The sequence below is a fragment of the Cladophialophora bantiana genome, assembly GCF_000835475.1.
Source record: "Cladophialophora bantiana CBS 173.52 unplaced genomic scaffold supercont1.2, whole genome shotgun sequence".
Taxonomy (NCBI): Eukaryota; Fungi; Ascomycota; class Eurotiomycetes; order Chaetothyriales; family Herpotrichiellaceae; genus Cladophialophora; species Cladophialophora bantiana.
This window is the reverse complement of record NW_015971576.1, coordinates 1,170,441-1,192,433: the sequence shown is the minus strand read 5'-3', so window position 1 is coordinate 1,192,433 and position 21,993 is coordinate 1,170,441. Positions and strand designations below refer to the sequence as shown.

Genomic DNA, 21,993 nt, shown 5'->3' with positions numbered 1-21,993 from the left:
AGAAACTTTGAGGATATGTCTGAACAGCCAATCCTTGCCATCTTTTTACATCGACATTCCGACCTCTTCTTGATGCCTCTGCGTATATTGCCCTATCGCACTAAATATAGGAAGACCTTCTAGAAACAACGATATGATTTGACCAAAACCCCATGCATTCTCGTCATCACCAACAACACCCCAATCACAGGCATCGCTGCGGTCTTGGAAGACGTCGTAGACACCAATTATAATCCAAGCATAGTATAATATCGGGCCAAGTTTCCAATTAAACGAAAGAGATATGATGTCCAAGACTATGATCAGCGTTGTCAAAGACACTCGATGAAAAGGCCCTCTGGGAGCGTTGGAACGACAATTTCGGTAGTATAGACGTTCCAGGTGGAACGTCGAATAGAATCCGCCGGCACCATCTGCAAATGAAGTTTACATCGAACATATTCCACCAAGTGTCGGTATATGCAAGCGTCAAGAAGACCGTTGATGCAATCATCCAGTTCATAGACAAACCTCCGAATTCGGTGTGATCAAACAGACACTGGGCAGAATATTTGTAATAGTTATACCAAAGTCCGTTTCCGCTATAAACATCACCCATCAAGAGAAGGACGAAATCAGCCACCATACTGACGAATCTCCATATAGTGAGGTTGAGGTGGTTCTGGAATGTCTCCATGAGAAGGGAAACAGTAACGAGGTGTGAGGACGATGCGAGCCAGACCAGATCTAGGACCGTTTCAGACAGGTAGACGGTGGATTCTTTGCGTCGGGCGATTGGTTGCCGCGCTCACCATGGCAAGGCCAATGGCGAGAAATTGATCAGACATGCCAAACAGTAACGTCTTGATGAAGAATTCGATTCGTGCTCTCCCTGCTTTCACGGGATCTGCACTCTGGTTGACTGTCTGTGTTGTGGAACTTGTACCTGACAAGCATACTTGATCCGCTAAGACGAATCTATCTGGGAAGGTCCGGAACTGCTAGTAATCTGTGTTTGAGATGCTGATGGTTGGTTCACGGCCATCCCTGGTGTACTCGCCGGTTGTAAATTTACTGATACGGCAGAAGTAGTCGCGGACGATTGTATTGCTGTTATGGTTGTGGAATGTGTACTTGACTGTACCAATGGATTAGACTGAGTGCTCGCTTGATTTCGTATCTTGTTGAAATCTCGTAGGTTCAGAAGCTTCTTGATTGACCAGTAAAGTAGTTGATTCAGGGCGCGAGAGCTTTCATAGTTAATATTAGGAATATCATTGGATACTTCTGCTAGAGGCATTCCTCGATTTGAACAGTGACTGTCGTTTTGTAAGTGTCGACGAGTTCGAGATTGATCCAGAGCTTGGGGGCAGGGTTGACATGCGGATCACGCTTGGTACAACATAACCCTGATTTTCTTTTACAGATCGGTGAATTTCTTCTTGCTCCTTAACGAAATCAACCAGACCAATTATTCCGTAGCAGATGGACGGCAGCATTGCCAGAATGCCCAGCAGCAGTCGCAACGAAAGAGAGAAGAACCTGAACGCCATCACCTCACAATTCATCTCCTGCACAGGGTTTGAACAGCCATACGCCGATTCCTGCAACACCAAGATCTAAGGTAATGCAAGTATGGACGTAGCCAAGGTCAATCCTGATTAGTGAAGGATCGCGGCGAGGTCGAGGTCGATCGGGCATTGGTTGGAAAGGTAGTTGACGTAAGAGAGGCGGCGGCGAGATCAGTTATCTGGAACGTTGAGTTATGCACAGGATTGTACGATGTGGGAGACTAGCAGAAACGAACACCAGAGAAATTCAGCAGTATCCTTTTCTGCCAAACATTTGAGCGAATTCGCTGTTTTCCCGAGTACGAAGTCGCTGGCGCAGTCGCTTGTCCGGCGACAGTCCCAAGATTTCGCGCGCGATTCAACCCGAACGAACAAGCATCTATGATCAATGCAAAACCTATGGTAGTTTGACTGCATGCAGAATGACCAGCTCTTTCAGCGTCCCTCAGCGGCCGTGGCAGGATACCCAGGTATGTTAAAGAGGGGACAGGCCATTAAAAGCCCAACATGACACGCTATCCAATCGAGTGTGTGTGCGGCATACAAGGAACACCTAGCTTTCAAGAACCCGAGTAGGCCGAGCTACCCCTGAGTTGCCGATCGGCCGTTGAGAGAACCGTGAACGGCCTGGTTGGTCCCATCCGAAAATCAAGCGAATCCTCGTGATCTCGTACTGTGGCTAGGTATCAGGGACCTACGTAACGCAGTAGGTACAGAGAATTGGAGTAGCTGAATGCCTTGTTGTATATCACGTAGTCCTATTGACAACGACTCAACGCTTAAGAAAAAAAAAGAAGAAGAGTTCTTTCTCACCCGATTCGTGTAAGAGGAAACTCTTATAGCTTCCCCTCTTTTCTGTCACGTGAAAAAGGGTAAGGCGACGTTAACCGATAGCCTTGTCAACTGATAGCCTCGTGCTTTAGCTCTCCTTAGCGTGTGCTTCAACCATCCTTCGCCTTATCCTTTTCTTCCTCTACCACCCACCCGATTCGGGTGGAGAGCGTAGGGTACTTGGGGACAACGATGGGCTCGTGACACTAGGTCCATACGCCAGAGCTAGTATTTGCACTTGTTACGAACACCTCACCATGTCTATCTCGAGCGGCGCTACAACGCCACCAACTGAACTGGCACGTAGGCCAATTAGTTTTTGGGTGCCCACTTTGATCTGCATTGAGAGTCCTCCTCTTCAGTCAAAATATGATGACAGAGAGAGATATCTCGCCCAGCCCGCCCGGGAACGAACCGAGCACTGGAAACAACTTAAGTCTCAGCGCCATAGACACCAAGCACAGCACGTTTCAACGCTCTGTTTGGACGTATTCGGATTGGGACCTTTGAATCTCGATAAATGGAGCAAAAGGTATGTGGATGGATCCCAACCAACCCCAAGAGCTTCGTACAAGGTCAACGGGCCAAACGTGAGCTCATATTTGCGAGTACAAATCTCTGCAAAACCCTTCCCCTGTCGGTGTACGGATATCAAAACTTGAATACGCATCTTGGAAACTGGTGATTCCCCCCTTGGGATGGATATTTCGACATACCGTAGAGATCATACCTGAACCCGACTTCTCTTATCGGCTTTGGCGGTCTGAAAACCCATAAAAGACTTCCCTATATCTCTCTTCATCTACGTTACTCAGTTTGCATTCCTAATCCGGTCAAAGCATAGCGTCCCATCAGCAACAGCCACATTAATGGTAAGAATAGCTTCTCTGCCCCGATGGTCTGAACTAAAGCTGTATCTCATTTACAAGAAACATTCAGGTAACTACTGACTTATCATAGCCAGCGGATTCTTCAAGCCTCGCATCCTCACCTAGGGTCGAATAAAGCCGTTTCAACCACTTTCGGGGCCTCGTACGCCTTAATAGTAATCCTACTTGCCATGATAGTCACAGCAACAGTGGACAAACTTCATTGTGCTCAAAACTAATGCCCACGACATTATTCGGGACTCGACAATGATCCTGGTGACCTATTTTCTGTTCGTGCCATTCCTTCCCATTCCCATCGTCATCTTGGCCATTACTATTTCTCGCAAGACCAGAACCGAAAGGCTTGGAAGCGCCCGTTGGCGGACCAAGGTTACCGTCCTCATTTTATTGGTCCTCCTGTGATTAGGACTATCGTTCAGCGCGTTAACGACTTACAAGAATACACCATCGAAAGACAATGAAGCGTGGCTTGACAGGAAGTGGTGCTTCTACCTTTTCAACTTCACCCTCGAGACGATCGACATCTATCTATATGTACTGCTTAGAGTCGACCGACGATTCCATATTTCAAATGGCACCAGCGGTCCTGGAGATTATAGAGCGGGACAGAGTCCCTGGGAGAAGCCACAAGAATCTGGAGACATTGGTGCTGGTTGCCGTAGAGTCAACTCCGAGGAAGAAATGTTCAACGACCATAGGCCAACAGGACGTGGGCCAAACAAAGATATGGAATTTCCAGTTTGATAGTAGCATATGTCGGAATACAGTTATGGAAACGATGTCACTCATAGGTTTGATGCGATTAAGGGCACGAGGTACATTGTACCATCCAGCCAGCCACAGGAATAACGATGGACAGCTTTGGAGGACAGTACATGGTACTTCGGAGCCAATGAACCACTTCTGTCCAGCTCGTGCGGCTAAACCTGAAGAGGAAGGTGTTGCTACCAAAGGTACATCACTGGGATGCCCACGGCCTGGTTAGCTAGTTGTTGAAGTGTGCGCCACGCAAGGCTTCTATTGCACCTCTCACGAACCTCGATCCCCAACTAAGCACCCGTTCTTTGTGGTAACTTCATGGAGCTGAAACGACCCAGCAGCTGACCAGCGATTCTCGCCAACAACTGCACCAGCCACCTTTCCACTTGTGCCTTTAGCTCTCCTCTTGCTCTTCCGCACACCCACGAGAAGGACACAGTTCAAGACTGGCTAGAGACGTGAATGAATGTGCGGGACTGTGGGGAGATGGGGAAGGTATTTAGACCTCCGCTCGGTGTAGAGACCTCGGGCTCTCAGCTTCATTCCTCGTGGTGAGCTCAAAAGCCACGCCCAAGATTCTGGAGGGTTCAAATTGGTGCATCGAATCTTCTTTCCCTGCCCTACGTTGACTGCGTCGTTCGTGTCCTCGTACTTACCATAATGTCTCTTCCGGCAACCCTTCCTCTGGAGATCGACAGAAATGATGCCCCGGCCGTGGCGTTCCATCAGAATGAGAGATAGCGCCCATAGCGCATTGGATACCTTTGCCGCGGTGGCACAACCTTGAACTTCCGCCAGTGATTGTTGACGGCTTCGACAGCTCACCAGCACTGCATCACCCCGAAGACGGTGGTCTTCCAGGGCTACTTTACCGCAGTCTACAAAAGTTACAACAGCAACGACATTCATGTGACACGGACTATGAACCCTGGTGACGATGGCACCTTCTGGGATCTGTTCCATCTGGACGGCCAGACTACTGATAAGGCCGACCTAGACTGCAGCGTTTTGAACAAGAAGCTGTTTATTGCGTACAAAGACAACAGCTCGGCGCCGAACTGTGGGTGGCAGCGAGCTCTGACTGGAAAACCCGGCGCACACGGCAGATTTACCATGAATATGCTTATGGCGTCGCATTAATGGCAATGGATGGGATCATGTACCTAGCCTACAGCTCCTATGACTGCTGCTTCATGATGTGGGCCCAATCGTCTGACGGTTGGAACTGGACAGCCAAGGGACAGATTAATGGGAGGACACCAACCAGACACCAGCCCTTGTGACTAGAGGTGACACGGTTATCTGCGTCTTCTCTTCTACTGACTCACCGAGTCTGCACCAGTGCACATATGCCGCGCAAGGTGGTTGGAAAGACAGTTGGGAGATACCGGGCCAAACTACCTATCAGGTCGCTCTTGCAGTCGATGACACCAGCGGAAATCTCCTGATGGCATACAGCTCGAATGCCAGCTCTCACTTCTACGCGTCTCAGAGCATTAGATGGGGTGAATTGGGTGACACGCAAGAGATCCCAAACGTAGGGTCGGTGCCATCCTTGACATTCTTCCAAGGAAGATTTTGGTTGTCCTGGTGTGGAACAGACTCTGACCAATCCTTCTGCAACTGTTACTTGTCGGCGGATTTGAATGCCAACATCCCCCAAATCTCAAACCCAACACAAGCCGACCTCATGGCCCATTCATCCCCAGACTACTTTCTCAATGTCACCGAATCCGTCCAGTCCGGCCAGCCTCTAGAGGATGCGCCGATATAATCTGCGGTCCAAGAAAATAAATACAAAGGAACGATTACTATCCAGTACATCTTCCTATATGCTTACCAGCCCGGCCAGACTATCTGCCTGCCCGGCTTCACTGCTCTTATCTGGAACATCGGCTATCACCAGGCCGACGTGGAGCATTTTTATGTAACATTGAAACCGGATAGCAGTCAGCCGGATGGATTTGCCAAGCAGGAATTTAATTTCGAAGTCGACGGTAATCCCCACCCTTTCGAGGCGGATGAGGTGAATCACGAGGATGGGCCAGATGGCTCCCACGCTGGTAAGTATTGTCCGGCTCGCAGCCGAACATGCCCCTCTTGCTTCGTGCGATACCCATCGATCTTTCCATCATCATCGACAGACCTATCTTCGATACGCTGACCAAGCTCGTAAATTATAGTGGCCTCCGGTGCCCTTGCTGGACACGGGATCTGGAATCGGAAATCATTCACGGGCGACTGGGTTACGCAATTCTCTGCAAATACGGTGCTGTTTGGCGAGCTCCAAATCGGGCCCCTCTTTGATTCAGGCACAAAACTAGACCATATGTGGCGTCCATGGGTAATGCAAGAGAGCAACTGGAGACATCTTGGGCTCAACGACAAAGGCTAGCCGATCAGCGATCAGCTGTGGACAATGTTCCAGGGCAGACTCGGAATATCGGAGTCAAAAGCCTGCATGGAGGAAGTTATCCAGACGGATCAAACTTGAATTCCGGGGATTGGACTGCATGTAAAGGCGATTTCGAGGTGGCTGATTTGCTGAATAAGATCCAGGGTAACTACCTCCATGCGGATGGACCAGGCGGACCAGGGATTGGAACAGCAATGCGATCCCGGTAAGTCGGTAAAAGGGAGTTCAGACATCGAGAAGCGGAGGATGCTGAGCAGCTGGTCCAAAAATCGACTGGCTCTTGGAGGGCAACTTAGCCGAAGATTAGTAACAAAGTTTTTCTGGAATGTGACAACCAACCTCAAACTTCGAATCCGCATTTCGACGCGTTCTTCTAAACAGAGAACATGACAAGACTCAGAAAGATTTTAAAAGTCGCCTTGAGCAACGTGGGATTCAAACTCTGAGTTATATGCCGGGGCCACTCTCGCTTCCTTCACTCCATCGATAAGATCTGAATCACGCTAGCGAATTTCCTTCAGCTCTGCTTCACCACTGCCTTCACGCAATCTGGACTCGAGAACGGCTCATTCCAAATTTGGACTTCCTTTAGGTCGCGCGCAGTAAATTTATCTCTCTGATATTGTGTTCCCACACCTGTCCCGAACGGCTATAAAGTCTGGTTTTGTGGATAGAATCCAGCCCTGTCCTTTGCGGCCGAAATCGATTCATTCCCACCCTGGTGTCCATGGGTCAGCGGCGCGGTGACCACCTCACACACACACACACAGAGGGAGAGAGAGAGTTTATCAGTTCCTTCTGCAATTCGCGGCCGGGTTTTGGGCTTTAATCCTACAATCCAAAACTTTGTCATTCAAAGGTCGCACAAAGCATCGCTGTCAGGACTTCTGTGCCATAACACCACAACATGGCGCCTCGTCGATCCACGGCGAGGACGTTAAGTGCGACGCCTGTACGTGCAACTTCACCGGCAAAACGCTCGACTCGTGCGGGCAGTGCCATCGCCACCGAGGATGTCATCTCGCGGCGAGTCACTCGAGGAACTTCTCAACAACCAAGCCTAGCAGATGGTAATGTCAACAACCCGAGACTCCCTGAAGTGCAAATTCAGCAGTCTTATGCCTATGGATCTAGCAAAACTCCCGTGCTACCCACCCAGTTGGTCGCGCGCAGGAGGATGAACTTGCGGGAAATGGCCGAAACCATCGACGCAGGAGTCGAACAAGCGCAGCAACATCTTCAAAACCATATCGAAGAGACTCATGCAAATCTGCAGAAGGATTCTCGGGCCGAAAGGGCTTGGCGAAGAGCTTCCCGCGAACCTTCTCAGGATGCCTCCGTGGCTAGCGATGAGCAACAGCGGAGTCAACGGGTAGCAGCATGGGCCAGCTCTTTGGATGATAACAGCCGAAATGGGATACCGGAAGAAGGTCAAGAAGCGGGAGAAAGAGAAGAAGATGATGAAGGCGAAGGCGAAGAGAGCGTGGCTCGGAGCACCCCTGACAATGATACCGACAAGGAAACAGACCCCTCCAGCTTCCCCAGCGGGATATTCGATCACAGTTACAATTACGAGCGGGGGATCCGAAAACCAAACGTCACAATTCGAGAACGGCAAGACTCATGGGTTCAAAAAGCGTGGAACAGCAGCAAAGATGCTGTCCAGCAAATCCGACAGAGCTCATCAAATATCTTGTTTTCGATATCAGACTGGTCCACACGATTATTGCGGGTCAGTGGTAGAGCAATCCGAGACTTCCCAAATTCGCCTCTTGTTCCCATCATGACCAGCATTGTTTTCGCTTTGCTTTTCATCGGCGGAGCAAGCCTTCTGTTATGTTACACCTACACTAATTTTATTTGCGAACCTCTATCAACTTCTCCTGTTGGCCTGACTCTTCAGAAATACTGCGGAACATGCACACGGAGCCCGAGCGCGGCGACTCTCAATCTCACAGTCGGCAATGGAAATGACCTGTCCAAACTCACATCGGCAATCAACAACATCAACCAACAACTTCGGATCCTCGAAACACGATTAACCGAAAAAATCGAGACACAATATGCAGCGATTGATAATGACGTTGAAGCCCTCAAAAGACAACATTCAGAGTTGTCAAGTCACATAGCAGGATTGAAAAAGGGGGTTGGATCGAGAACCTTGTCTGGCGATGTTGCCTCTCCGGTCATTCCCAAAGTCAACTATTTCTCACCCAATAACGGAGCCATGGTTGAGCCGCGACTAACTTCGCCAACTATGCAAAAGCCGCTGACACTTGCGCGCCGAGTGCTGTTGCGAATGCTTTTGTCGACGCGGTATGTGACCCGGCCACCAATTACAGCTCTCACTCCATGGCAAGATGCGGGAGATTGTTGGTGCGCCTCAGCTGTGCCCGGTGACAACCAAGAACAAGGACATGAGACGCTGAGACTAGGCGTGAGAGTGATAGAAATGATCTATCCCACCGAAGTGGTGATTGAAAACTACCCCAGCGCTGGTTCTATGTTGCCAGGGTCAACTCCCAAAACCATCGAACTGTGGGCCGACTTTGAACAGCTGGACAGTCTCGAGTGGGAGAAGCTCAATATCAGGTCGATGCAAGGCGTGACGGGAAATCCCTTTGGACCAACCTACGCACTGCTCGGCAAGATGGAATACGACGCGTCGAGCGAAGCGAGTCATGTCCAGTCATTTCCACTGGACGTGAACCAAGGCTCGTTGGCGTACGGGGCGCAAAATTTCGTGGTGAGGGTGATTGGGAACTACGGCGCGGAGTTTACTTGTTTGTATAGGGTTAGGTTGCACGGCGTTCCGGTTTTTGGGCGCGAACAGGGAGACTCATGAGGGCCAGAAGGAGCTCGCGAGGTTTTGTGGGGATTGTGACAAAAAGTATTCAAGGGGTTATTTGTTCCCTGTCCCTCGCTGCAGAGGATAGCATGTCGACGGGTAGGTTTGGGGCAGGGCTTTGGCCCGCGGCCTTGTGGAGAGCACAGTACGGAGGTCATGGGCCTAAACCCAAAGATTGACACGTCGTTATGTACTACCATGCCTCGAGAACAGCCCAATTGAGTTTTCACACCAACAGAACCAGCAGTTGTCCCCAAGGCATTGGATCATTTAATTAACAAACAAACAAGGAACAATCATTTTCTTACATTGGAGTAAGATGGATGGATAGCCTTCCATAACGGGCCCCAACCCCCCTTTCTTCCCCAGCCTTACACCCACAGAAGAGTCAAGACCACCTAGGTATTTACGCAGTCTACCTAGGTAGTAAGATTGACTGACTGTCTCAGAGACAGAATACAAATACTTCATTCGTTGGAAGCCAGATTCTGTTCTCCAAGTCGCAATCGTTCTGAGTAAACAAAAAAGGGATCAGTCCTGTACCGTATTATCTTTATTATAACAACTTGCGTCGCCAGTCATAGATGTCTATCTATCTTCATTACGGTCATGGCAAGTACGTAGTGAAACACGAAACCCGGTGAGGGAGGGAGGGAGGAGAGGGTGGGTCGTCAATCTACCAAAAATTAATCTGCTCTCCCTTTGTTTGGGTGGCCCAAGGCTCTCTCGACGTCTTGCCCTTTTCTCCATGCGGCTTCTTCTCCGGCGGATAATGCCAGATCAAATCCTGAACGTTGCCTTCGAGCGTCTCGCCCGCTGGACCACGCTCGACCCAGTCTTCCTTGCCCACGTCACGCAGATCGGCCAGGGTGTCGAAGCAGCGCAGGATGGTGTTCATCGGCGTAATCTGGCCGGGAAGCAACTTGTCCAGCAGGCCCAGCGGCAGGCCGCCGGTGTCGACAATGGCTGGGCAGACGGCATTAATGCGCACGTTGGCCTCGACCGCGGCTTCGCTTTTGCCGAGCGCGCGCACGAGGCCGATAAGGGCGTGCTTGCTGGCCGTGTACTGAGGGATGGCCGGGCTGGGGAAAAGCCCTGCTCCAGACCCGGTAACGACAATCTTGCCACCCGGTTTCGGCTTGCCAGCCGCTCCGCTGAGGGCTGTCATGTAGTGCGCGGCAAGCTTGATGCCATAGTATCTGTACATTTAGATCGAAAGGTTAGTCACTAGGAGCCCTTTTCACTGCCAAAAAGAAGGGAAGGGGAAGGGATGCCAATGCTCAATATCGCGTACGTTCCGGTAACATTGACGGAGAAAGTGTCCGTGTTCGGCTTCTTGGGCGGTTTGTGCATGTCGTAGGAAAGCGTATTGAATATGTCGTCCCGGTCATCGATGCCCGCGTTCAACGCACAGAAGTCTAGCCGCTTACCCCACGCGTAGGCTTGTTTGAACATGTCGGCCTGCTGCTCCCAGGAGGATACGTCGGTGTGGACGAACAAAGTGCCCGGGAGGGAGTGCTTTGGTTTGTGGATGTCTGCGATCACCACGTTCCATCCCAGAGAGATGAGGTGTTCGACAAGGGCTGCGCCGATGCCAGACGCACCACCTGTAACGATGGCGATAGGGGTACTCATGGTGATAATGATGACAATGATGATTCAGCCAAAAGAACAGGTAGATTCGCTCGCATGAGAGGGAAGAGGAAGACGGAAGAAGATGCAGATATTCTGTTCCCCCATCCACATGCTAGTCCACTCATTGTATTCGAACGTCTCCGGTCTTCCGACACCCGGTCTAGGAAGATTGTCAGACAAATCTACATCCACTACACAGAATAGCCGACGGATCGGGCCTATATTCAAGCGGGTGACGGGAATGATATGGTGTCATTACAAGCCTTGGCACGGGCCTTGTGATCATAGAGCGATTGGTCTCCTGAGTCCTATACAGCCTCGTGTAGGCATTCGATAGATTTGGCCTTCTGCCGCGACAAAAACTTATGATAGGGGATATTTTACGGAGCAAGAAGAAGAGAGAAAAGTCTGCCCCGAGCTCTCGAAAGAGAACTGCTTTATCGCGAAATTCGTTGCGCGAAGTACCGAGTACAGGGGGGCCATGGGGCCATAGTAAATGAAGTTTGGGTCTTCTTGGAAGTGACTGAGAGACCCAGGAGAGAAGAAGAATGACTCGGTTGATATGTTGGCGCTCCATCAGATCCCAGGCAATACTAGTGTGAACCAATAAAAGGGGACTCTGTGGAGAATGGTGAGCCATTATTCTCCACCAGAGGTGCTTGTATTCAGGATATAGAGAACAAGGACGGAGTATTCGGCATACTCTACATAGCTTATTACTAAAGTCTACCAAATATCCCATATTAGAAGATCAAGTCAGTGGCCATACCTAGAATCTTCACTCCAAGGTCATCCTTTAAGCAGTCAGAGCCAGGGGGGGAAGAACACCAAGGTCACTCGTAGATATCTCTTCCCAATGTTCCCCTTACTCCAGCCCAAACGGCCCAAACCATCTGCACCGTCTCACAATATTCCGGGGAGTCTGACGGGATGTTCGTCTTCATCTGGAGCTAAATTTCAGCAAATAAGATACGAGTCCGTCAACACAAGATCTGCATTACAGCTTGATTCAAACTTATCCGACCGTCAAACCCTTGCTTTGCCCAAGACACTCACCTCGAAGGAAATCCCCGAGACGACAGAGCCATCATCATGAGTGCGCGAAAGAGTCTGTGCATTCGTGCCCCGAAGAGGGACGAAACCGATCAAGTGGGCAATGAAATGGGATGTTTCGGAACGCGTATGATGGAGTAGATGTTTTTGCTCGAAAAGGGGCGCCAAAAGACGACTATTTCCCTCCAGCACTCATTTCCCATGTGGAAGACATTCCCACGACATACAGCTTCTTGTTTACTTTGAGCTATGAATGCCCTCAGGCAGCATGGGAACAGAATCCGCGAGAAACTGATTACATCCAAGACTGTAGTTGCTTTCATTGGCGTGCAAGGCCCGAAGGCCAGTGCAAGTGCCACAGAGTCACCAGAGTCTCAAATTTTCATCGACTCCGCACAGTTCCAGTCCCTGTTCCAGTCACGCCCATCAGACTTCGACCTGCATGACTCTGACTCCCACCACTTGTCCTCAGTCACCTTAATCGACACCCTCAGAAGTCAGCCATCTCACGCTCAACCTCAGATCACCGTAAAGCGCGGCCGAAGGACCATTGCGCCATCCCCTCCACCTACACCTAGCGAACACAGACTCTCAACCTCGTCGGTCCCTGCGCGCAGCGTGCGAAGTGCACCCACCCTTGAACGTATTTCGCTTCTAAAACCCTACAAATTCCGGACGACTGCGCAAGAGGAGGGAAGGCACAGATCAGAAAGAACACACATACCGACCTTGGTGGAGGCGGACTTCCAGAGCCTGGCAAAACGAGCAATATCGAGTACAACCACGCGGTTGATCTGCCCTCCACGCCACAGTCAAACTGAAAATTTTATCCTACCAAAGACACTGATAGCGTCTCCTGTTTCCTTGCCTTCTACCCACAGCGTTGACCAAGGTTTACTTGTCGGACCCTCTCTGACCATCATACCATCAATGACGTCCGAGGTCTCTTCGACTTCAGTGTCAACCTCTACTCCCGCACAACACAAACCTCTGGTCGTCGGCCGCACCAAACCTCAGCCGGCCACGATGGATCCGTCATCGAGTAGCGGACCTATTGACAAAGCCATCCCCGCCGAGGCAAAGGCAGCCCTCAACCACGAGATCGCCGAGAACGTCAAATCCAATACCTCAGCCCCCGCACCCGTAGAGGGCACCACCGCCAACAATAAAAAGAAAGAAAAAGCCCCCAAACAGCCCAAACCGCCGAAAGCGCCCGCTACACCGGCAGCACCTGTATCTCCCGCCCTTATCGACTTGCGAGTCGGCCACATTCTTCGCGCGATCGCGCATCCGAATGCTGATTCCCTCTATGTCTCCACCATTGCAATGGGCGACCCCGAAGGGACGGAACATACTCAAGTCGATGAGGAGACGGGCAAAGTTGTGCGGACAGTATGCTCAGGGCTGAATGGATTAGTACCCTTAGAGGAAATGCAAAATCGAAAAGTCGTGGTTGTGGCGAACCTGAAGCCTGTGAATATGCGGAGCATCAAGTCTGCAGCGATGGTACTGGCTGCATCCCCGCCGATGGAAGAAGGTGCAGATCCGCATGCCGCCGATCGCACTGTGGAACTAGTCAATCCTCCGGAGGGAAGCGAGGCCGGCGATGCAGTCTACTTTGAGGGTTGGCCGTATGGGGAAGGCAAGGGTCCTGAGAAGCAATTGAATCCCAAGAAGAAAGTGTGGGAGAGTGTGCAACCGGGCTTCTTCACGAGCGAGGAGTGTGTCGTTGGATTTGATGCTGGAAGACCGGGCGTGGAGATTGAGGGCGACAAGGAGAAGAAAGGGTGGTTGATTGTCGAGGGAAAAGGGAGATGTACAGTTCAGACGCTGAAGGGGGCTGTCGTGAGGTGATGGTCCTGTGATGTCGAGGCAACTGGCCGGCCAATCCGGTTCATAGAGCCTTACAGGCATCTCGAATTAGGTGGGAAGACACGAACGAATGCGCCATTCTCGAAGATACGGAAGGCACCAGTGACATTCACGCGGTGTGCCTGATGGAGACGAAATGCTTGATGAAGGCTCCGGAAAAAGGACCGATGAAGTAGAGCATAGAGCTGCATTTGTTGCATTGATTGCATTGCATTAGCGAACTCAGCGAGCAGGACAGACCATCCTCTCTCACTCTCGCCAAACTGGCGTCGCCGGCTATGGTTTAGGTCGGAAACAAGAAACAAGAAACCCGTTCGCTTGAAGAGTCAGAGCATACCAGTCCCAGTCCCAGTCCCAGACTCAGTCCTAGTCCTAGATGCAGTCCCGGTCCGAGACCCAGAGCAAGATAGCTGCAAGGCAAGGCAATGCTGAGGCTAGGGGGACTGAGGATATTCCATATAAGGCCGAAAGGGGTCTCTCGACACATTTGGTTTGTGGCGTGCGTTTCCGCGTTCCGCTTTCATTGATTGTAATTAATTTGCGAGAAAGGCCAAAAGGTATCGCTTACTTAGCCAATGAGATTCGTATCATCCGTAGGTCCTCTCTGGGCCTGATCGAGCGTTCTCATGGCTTTTGGGCACAGCTGATGCACATAGGAGCCATGTAGTAAGGAGCATGTCAATGCGTCATCGGCCTCGCAAGGGAAACCTCGCCCATGGATATTAACAACACCCTTTGCTCTCGCTTCGCTCGCTTTGGGGCCCCGGAAACCACCAAGGGCCCAATGTTCCTGTCGATATTCCATCTATACATGATTGCCTGCTCTTGTCCAGGCACGATACATTGTTCGCCTCCCCGAGATCGCTTCATTTCAACAATACAATCAGTAACACCAAAATAACAATCAGCACGACAATGGTAGTCGTGCCCCAATTCTGCTTCGCCCGTTCCCCTACACCCTTTAGCCGTCTCTTTGCCCCATCCAGCCGACCCTGATGCCTGTCAACTCCCCTGTCGACTTCATCCAGGAGAGCGATCTGACCCTCCAACTCGTCGCCCACCTGCATGGCCAAGTGACGTTGACGGCCAATAGACTCGCCCAGCCGGTCAAGCTGCTCGTCTTGCTCGGCGATGACCTGTTGGTGGTAGACGTGGATTTGTTGATTGTCCATGCTTTCGGTGGGGTCTGGGGTACGAGCGCGAGAGTGCTCCTCGTCCGTGTAGCGAGCAGGGAAGAGGGCGGCGCGATTCGCCTCATCATGGGCATCGAGGGATTCTTGGGAGGGGTCATCGCGGAAACGGACGTTTTTGGCAGCTTGACTCTGTGCCCCCGCCGCATCTTGTTTCCGTAAATTGGAGGCTCTCTGTTGTTGCGAGGCATCGCTGGGTTTCCGGGTCTTTGCGCGTTCAAAGTCTTCTTTCAATGCCGGATCATTGGGTGAAGAGAGTGTTTCTTCGGTCGCTGTGGAACTTTCTCCGTGAAACTGCCGCGACAGGTCATTATATTGACTCCACAATTGTGTCAGCGATTCGTCTTCCGGAGAGCGGTTGGAGAGGGCTTCGATGCCTTCTCGGAAGGATTCTAATGAGCGGGCGATGTTGGAGTCTTGCGAAGGGTTGAGATCTAGGTTTAGCGAGATGGCGCGCTGGCGCTCAAGAAGAGAGAGTTTGATGTGATCGGCTAGGAGAAGGAGTTGGGATGGATTGGACATTGCGAGGTCGACTGAGCGCGCGGTTTGAGGCGAGGTGTTGCGGGGGTAATTGGATGTGATAGCAGGATGTTCCCGGGTTCGATACCAAGGCAAGGGACAGAGAACGAGAGATTGGACGAGGATCGTGAATGTCGTATGTAGAGAGTGTCTCACAGAGTGGGACGAATCGCATGGGGCAAGAGGCTCTTTTGTATAGAGCGCACCCTTGGACGAAGTCAGCTGAAGCCTGTTTTCCTGGAAGAAAGAAGAGCAGCGGAAGTCCGGGGCAAGTAGCAGCAGCCGGCGAATGAGCGTGTAGGCGGAAGGTGCACCTGCCAAGCACCAGGCGCCAGAAGAGCAGGCTGAAGGTGGGATTCTAGGGTCGCCCGAGGGTCGCCCAGGGTCACCTATGGTTCCCCTTGGGTGTGCCCCTCCCCTTCCACTTAGGGCCTTAGAGCGAGTTGAAGGCCCAGACCCAGGAACAACACCTGTCACCCAACCGCCACCATCATCAAATCCCGAGCCCCGAAGCGACGAATCTTTTCTCCACACGTCGTCTTCCGATTCACTTCCAACAACACACACTGACTTCAACCAAACAGCGCCCTTTCTTAAAACATGCCCCTCTGGCTGCCGAGTGCGAGGTTCTCCTCTTTCCTCCCTCTAGGTTGTCGTCTCAATCCTGTCAATTTTCAAAATGGATGATGGTGATGATGTGAGATACCCTGGCGCCCCAGCCTACGGCTCTTCCCCCTCACCGAGTCCGCTTCAGTCGCAGTTCGACACCCTCTTTGCCGAGTTCGCTCGCTCTCGTCCCCGAGTCTCACCTCCGCGATCTCCTTCCTCTCTATCCCACGAGCCGCTGTCTAGGGACGTTGAGAAGAAAACCATAGATCTCCGCGCGCTCGATTATGTGGCCGACTATGACGGCAATTTAATGTGTCCGATTTGCCACGTCCCTTTCATCGAGCCCGTTGTCCTCGAATGCGATCACACATTCTGCGACTCATGCCTGAAAGAATATCGAGAAGGAGTTTCTAACGGGGCCCGCAATCAGTGCCCTTCTTGTCGTTCCTTCGTGCTGTCGACTGCCCACAAGGCCTCCCGATTGATCATCAACATGTGCAATGATATCAAAGTCAAGTGTCCCAATGAGGATTGTGAAGAGGTCGTCGCACGAGGCTACGTCGAGCGCCACGCAACGAAAGAGTGTCCGCATGAGCGACTTCAGTGCCCGGATCAAGACTGTGGGAAATTGGTCAAACGAAAGAATTATGTGCCGGAACAGTGCATCCACACCTCCCACATTGAATGCGACTGCGGCGCCGTTATCGAACTGGGTAAAGGCGATTGGTTGAGACACAAGGATGAAGACTGTCCAAATACGGGCGTCAAGTGTAAGCGGTGTGGCCAGAGAATTTCGGCCAGGGACTATCTGAATGGAATTACCGGCCATACCTGCGGTGGCGACGAAGATCACCTCTGTCCCGGCAGAGGATTCGGCTGTACAGACACTTTCCATCCCGATGATCGCGACCATCACGTGAAGACATGTCCGTTGGCTCGCATGGCGCCGTACCTCAAAAAACAGTCGCAACTGCTTCAATCTCTCCAGGAACAACTTGCTATGGTTAAAGTTCGAAATGAAGTTCTGGAGGCTGGCTTTGACAAAATAAACGACATTGTCAATGACCGTGTCCTTCCTCATATAGGTCCTTCCGACCATTCTCAGGCTGGTGAGACTTCGGACATCGAGGAGATTGAACGGGATCACATCCCGTCAGCCATATCTCACCGTGATCTTCTCATGCCAGCACATCTTCGCGCCTTGACACCTTCCCCAGACCCGGAGGCTTCCTCCATTTCTCAAACACAACAGCACCTCCTTGCGTTGCACGAATCCTTGCGCGGAACCGTGTCGAATCTCGAACATGATATTTCAGCAATGTCCAATGCCCTCACAGATCTAGACGCTCGATGCTCAATGCAGATAATGAACGAAACACTAAGAATAAAAGAAGAGTTAGCCCACACCAACGCCGCATTATTCAGCACCAGATCACAAGTGCAATGGCTTCTAAACCGCGAACGAGCAGGCCAGCAGCAACAAGCGGGGCCAATGCGTGGCCGCGCACCATCAGCTCAGCCTCATGCGTCGAATACAGCGTCTTCAGCGAGGAGCTCAGTTTCCGAAGATACCAATGAGCCCGGTCATGGATCAAGTTTGGAAGGTCAGCCTTCGGGAAGCGTGAATCTGGCGGCAAGTCCAAGTTTCCGACCTCAGATGCGAAGGCTCAGCGGCAGCCAAGAAAGAGTCAAATTGTGATACGATTGCAACGGGTTGCATTCAAGTCTGCAAACAAATACAACGATAGTCTGTTAAGGCGCAGAATTAGAGAGACCTATGTGAGAGGTCATATAGTAAACATACGTCAATGGGCACTCCAACAGGGTACATGCTATCTCCTCAGGTCTATTCGCCTTTGCCAGCAGACGCGCCGCCGAAGAAAAAGATGGTATGGATTCCTTTGCCCATAAAGTCGTCTCGGACGCTTATATGCCTTGAACACCCAAGTGAGAACGGCGTCAACTTTGATATTACAGTGGGTTCCCCACGACCTCCTTATCTTCGCGAGCCTTGCCGATTCGCTTATTTCTCGCTTTTTGCTCGGGTGGACCTACTATTTGCGGGGTGCGGTCTTCTGCGGCTTTAGCCTTTCCCCTTCAGCATCCTTTGCATCCAGACCGGCCCAGCGAGCCCGCCAGTCAACGGGCAGATAATTAGAACTGGGATTGGTTGACTGGAAGTGGAAAAGGGAGGAGGGGAAGTCTACCGCGAGCGAGTGTGCATGGTCTAGGTTCCCAATATCTGATAAGGCTCCGACTATTCGGTATCTTCGCAAGACTTTTGCGGTGGAGGCAGGGGGATTGGATCAACGGGGTGCATACTGTATGTCCCTGGATGGGGATTGATAATGAATCCATGACCTAAAGAGACGCTATATGACCATGACCGTGACCATGATTTTGTTGTTATATAAATATATGTATATACACCTGTGGGTAATCTATCCGCGGTCCAATGTCTACTATTCCTTCTCTGAGGAAACGGGGAGAACGCGCTGTGTAACCGACAATATAACATATATTTCTCACCTCTCGATCTCCCGATCCTCCTTCTTTTCCTCCCCTTCGCATGCTGAAATCCATTTGTCTCTGCAACATTAAATCACAGACCACAGACTACAAGCCTGAATAAGATAAAAGGTGAAAAGAAAACGGGGACGAACTACGCGCATCCCCATCCATCCATCCATCCATCCATCCATCCAACCGGAGATAGTATACATCTGTCTGTCTATCGAGATGGGCCACGGCAGGACTCTCGAGTATCCCAAGACGCCCGTCAACAGGGTCAATCGGTATAATCAGCGAGGTAAGCAAGTCCGCAGCGCAAACATGTGTGAGCCTTCCGAGTGAGCGAGCTAGCGGGGGAGAGGGGGGCCAGGGGGCAGGAAGTCAGAGGTAGAACGTGTATCTGTGTTTCTGTGCCTGTGTCTGTGTGTGCAAGAAACAACTACCCCTGGAGGTAGAGGTCGCCAAAAGAGGAATCTTTCTTCTCTCCTGGAATTCGATGGTCGAAGAGACAGACAGGCAGCTTAGATGTCATGTTGTGGTCGTGGTTGTATTCCTGTTTGCGAGGGACATCTCTTACTCTTTTCCCCCCCTCTTCCTCCTTCTGTCGATGGCGCACCTGTATTTCGAGTCCCCTTCACTTTCCCTCTCTTGTGCCCTTCTTTTTTCCGCGCGCTTCCAGAAAAAAGTATGGTCTAGGTATTGTCATCACTGAACTACATACTCACACACTCTTGTGATACACACAGCAACATACGACCTTGAGCAAATTCATACCATCATCAACACCAGCACGGTCGTGCACGTCTCGTTCAACACGCCGGACGCGTCGAATCCGTTCCCCGTAACGCTACCCATGGTCGGCGTGGCCGCGAGCTTCGAGCACCCCTCGGCATCGCTGGCCGAGCCGCTCGACGTCTACCTGCATGGCTACGTCAGTTCGAGGCTGATGAACCTGTCACGCAATGCCGGGCCACAGAATTCGACGTCGTCGCCTCCTCCTACAGCGACAGACGGTGATGGAACGACGGCGCAGGGATTGCCCGTCACCATCTCCGCCACGCTCGTCGACGGCCTCGTCTTGACGCTCACACCCAACACGCACGATGTCAATTACCGTTCCGCCACGCTGTTTGGCTACGCCAGCCTGGTGACGTCGGTCGAGGAGAAGGTCTGGGCCATGGAACAGGTCACGAACTCGGTCGTGCGCGACCGGTGGCGCCACACGCGAGTTCCGCCTGACGGCGCGGAAATGCAGAGCACGAGCATCCTAAGGGTCAAGATTGTTGGCGGCAGCGGCAAAGTCAGGGTTGGCGGGCCGAGAGACGAACTCAAGGACTTGAAGAGGGAGGATATCAGGGACAAAGTGTGGACCGGTGTTATTCCGGTGTGGGAATGCTTTGGGGAGCCGGTGGGATATAAAGGAGTTGTGCAAGGGGATGAGAAGGCGAATCGAGTGGAAAACGTTCCCGAGCATGTGAGGGAGTTTGCAAGGGAAATGAGGGAGCAAAATGAGAAGTATGCGCTGGCCGCGGTGGTGGATACGAGTCAGGATTGAGTGCTGGTGCCTTTTCTTTCCCAGACGCAACGACGGCGATGGCAATTCCAGTCCCCCTTGAGAGTCCCCTCCAAGTGAAGCAAATGCTGAATTGGGAGGATTCGGGGCGTCGAGAGATGTAGTCGGTTGTTTAGCCGCCATGATAGAGTATATGACTTGAGCAACGAGTCCTGATTCCTTCTCACGCAGCCCCGATCGAGGTGAGGTTTCAATGGAGACGATAGCCCATTGATCAGCGTGGCATTCAATTATCCCTTGACTCGTGCCCCTCCTCTTGAATGCCCCGACAACTCCCGCTGACTTCTGCTATGTAAAGAGGGAAGACTTGTGAAGAATTGAACCTGGCGAACGGGCAATCTTCTGGAAGCTCTTCCTCCTCGCTTGCTCCCACATGTCGTGTAACTCGGAGGAATCCGGTAATTGGAAGAGATGCCAATCAAAGCGCCGTCGAGGGCAACATGCCTGAATGGAGACCCCGACCCTTTGCCCCTGCCATCAGATCAACCCGAGGAATGGGAGGAATTGGGAACACAGGCAGCACAGACAACTTGCAGACCACGCTTTTTTCTTTGGTAAGAGGTGGAAAATGTGTCTTGTTTGTGTCAACAGTCCCACTGTTTCAAAAGGTGCTGCCATGAGAGTGCCGGGCCGGTTGTATTGGAAATCATATCCTTCTGTTCAGTTGTCGATCCGAGGACGAGGGTTGACCTTTGCCCTGATCCTATTTACAGGACAAGAAGGAGTTGTGATCCCTTGGTTCGTGATGATCTCGGAGGCACTGAATGGCGGACAGAGTCGGCAACAGCACACCGTCTCCCATTGTCTCGTGTGCGTGTGGGCGTGTGCGTCGGTGAACAATGAAGGAGCTCTGAACTCTCGGTTTGACGATTTGAAGGGCTCCGCATCCTAGGCATTCTGCCATCACCTCTCCATCTCGCCGTGTCTTTACAGTTCCTCACCAAGGCAGCCTCACCGCCGCGACACCAAGTCATGGCCTGATCCTTCATCTTTCTTTTCCTAGTTTCTGGTCTTTCTGAGCTGCATGTTCTTCCGTCTCTCATATTTCCTTTCCTTTCCGGTTTCGTTTCACATCCAACTCATCCGTCACTCCTTTGCATATGTCTCGTCATAGAGCGGCAAACGAAAATCGATTCCTCTACTCTTCAAACGGCCAAGTCAGGTACACAAACAAGCCTGGACGCTCTAGCTCACCACCTGCAGTCAGTGTATTTCGGAACGATTCAACTCAAGGGTACCCGTCCGCCCACAACTCCACGAAAACCTAGGCGTGTCGTTTCGCAGCATACCGGTCAATGCCATCATTTCGGAAATTCAAGACTGCCACGATGGACAAATTTCGCTCGGGTCGCAAATGGCTCAAAGGAAAGCTGCGAGGACGCCTCCAAAGAACTCCCAAGGAGAGAAAAATCGTCATTGTAAGTTGCTGAAGGAGCAGGGCGATTGGATGCAGAATGGAATACTGATATGCACTGCTCAAAGGGACACCCAACTGATTTCCGTCGCGAGAATATCACTTTGGGGACAGACGTTGACGGGTACTTGACTCCAAACGCCTCCCTCCTACGAAACATTTGCTGATATATGACCCTCAGCAACACAATCCTCGTGGAAAAGGCTCGAGAAGACGCCCAAGCGATGTACATTGCTTCGAAAACACTGCCACCCGGCAACACCGCTGGAGAGAAGGACAACAGTCACAGCAACAGGACTGCTCAGCCGCGCGCAGAATAGCTA

At 51.5% G+C, this 21,993-nt stretch overlaps 8 protein-coding genes across 8 annotated transcripts; 6 read left to right on the top strand and 2 right to left on the bottom strand.

Annotated features, from left to right (window-relative positions):
- Nucleotides 1-3,517: 3,517 nt before the first annotated feature.
- On the top strand, nt 3,518-5,170 carry Z519_01430 (uncharacterized protein; the record flags this gene model as incomplete). The annotated part of the gene is made up of 3 exons (XM_016759187.1): nt 3,518-3,626; nt 3,678-3,980; nt 4,851-5,170. The coding sequence occupies 3 exons, from the start codon at nt 3,518-3,520 to the stop codon at nt 5,168-5,170; spliced, it is 732 nt and encodes a 243-aa protein (XP_016624515.1).
- A 2,183-nt stretch (nt 5,171-7,353) lies between these two features.
- Z519_01429 (uncharacterized protein) lies at nt 7,354-9,291 on the top strand (the record flags this gene model as incomplete). Its single annotated transcript, XM_016759186.1, has 1 exon — nt 7,354-9,291. One exon carries the CDS (start codon nt 7,354-7,356, stop codon nt 9,289-9,291), a length of 1,938 nt encoding a protein of 645 aa, XP_016624514.1.
- Nucleotides 9,292-9,970: 679 nt separating this feature from the next.
- On the bottom strand, nt 9,971-10,929 carry Z519_01428 (uncharacterized protein; the record flags this gene model as incomplete). Its single annotated transcript, XM_016759185.1, has 2 exons — nt 9,971-10,493; nt 10,589-10,929. The coding sequence occupies 2 exons, from the start codon at nt 10,927-10,929 to the stop codon at nt 9,971-9,973; spliced, it is 864 nt and encodes a 287-aa protein (XP_016624513.1).
- Nucleotides 10,930-12,231: 1,302 nt separating this feature from the next.
- Z519_01427 (uncharacterized protein) lies at nt 12,232-13,836 on the top strand (the record flags this gene model as incomplete). Its single annotated transcript, XM_016759184.1, has 1 exon — nt 12,232-13,836. The coding sequence occupies one exon, from the start codon at nt 12,232-12,234 to the stop codon at nt 13,834-13,836; it is 1,605 nt and encodes a 534-aa protein (XP_016624512.1).
- Nucleotides 13,837-14,720: 884 nt separating this feature from the next.
- Z519_01426 (uncharacterized protein) lies at nt 14,721-15,566 on the bottom strand (the record flags this gene model as incomplete). Its single annotated transcript, XM_016759183.1, has 1 exon — nt 14,721-15,566. One exon carries the CDS (start codon nt 15,564-15,566, stop codon nt 14,721-14,723), a length of 846 nt encoding a protein of 281 aa, XP_016624511.1.
- A 676-nt stretch (nt 15,567-16,242) lies between these two features.
- Nucleotides 16,243-17,871, top strand: Z519_01425 (uncharacterized protein; the record flags this gene model as incomplete). Its single annotated transcript, XM_016759182.1, has 1 exon — nt 16,243-17,871. The coding sequence occupies one exon, from the start codon at nt 16,243-16,245 to the stop codon at nt 17,869-17,871; it is 1,629 nt and encodes a 542-aa protein (XP_016624510.1).
- A 1,040-nt stretch (nt 17,872-18,911) lies between these two features.
- Z519_01424 (uncharacterized protein) lies at nt 18,912-20,238 on the top strand (the record flags this gene model as incomplete). The annotated part of the gene is made up of 2 exons (XM_016759181.1): nt 18,912-18,981; nt 19,430-20,238. The coding sequence occupies 2 exons, from the start codon at nt 18,912-18,914 to the stop codon at nt 20,236-20,238; spliced, it is 879 nt and encodes a 292-aa protein (XP_016624509.1).
- A 1,346-nt stretch (nt 20,239-21,584) lies between these two features.
- Nucleotides 21,585-21,990, top strand: Z519_01423 (uncharacterized protein; the record flags this gene model as incomplete). Its single annotated transcript, XM_016759180.1, has 3 exons — nt 21,585-21,674; nt 21,739-21,794; nt 21,852-21,990. The coding sequence occupies 3 exons, from the start codon at nt 21,585-21,587 to the stop codon at nt 21,988-21,990; spliced, it is 285 nt and encodes a 94-aa protein (XP_016624508.1).
- Nucleotides 21,991-21,993: the final 3 nt, after the last annotated feature.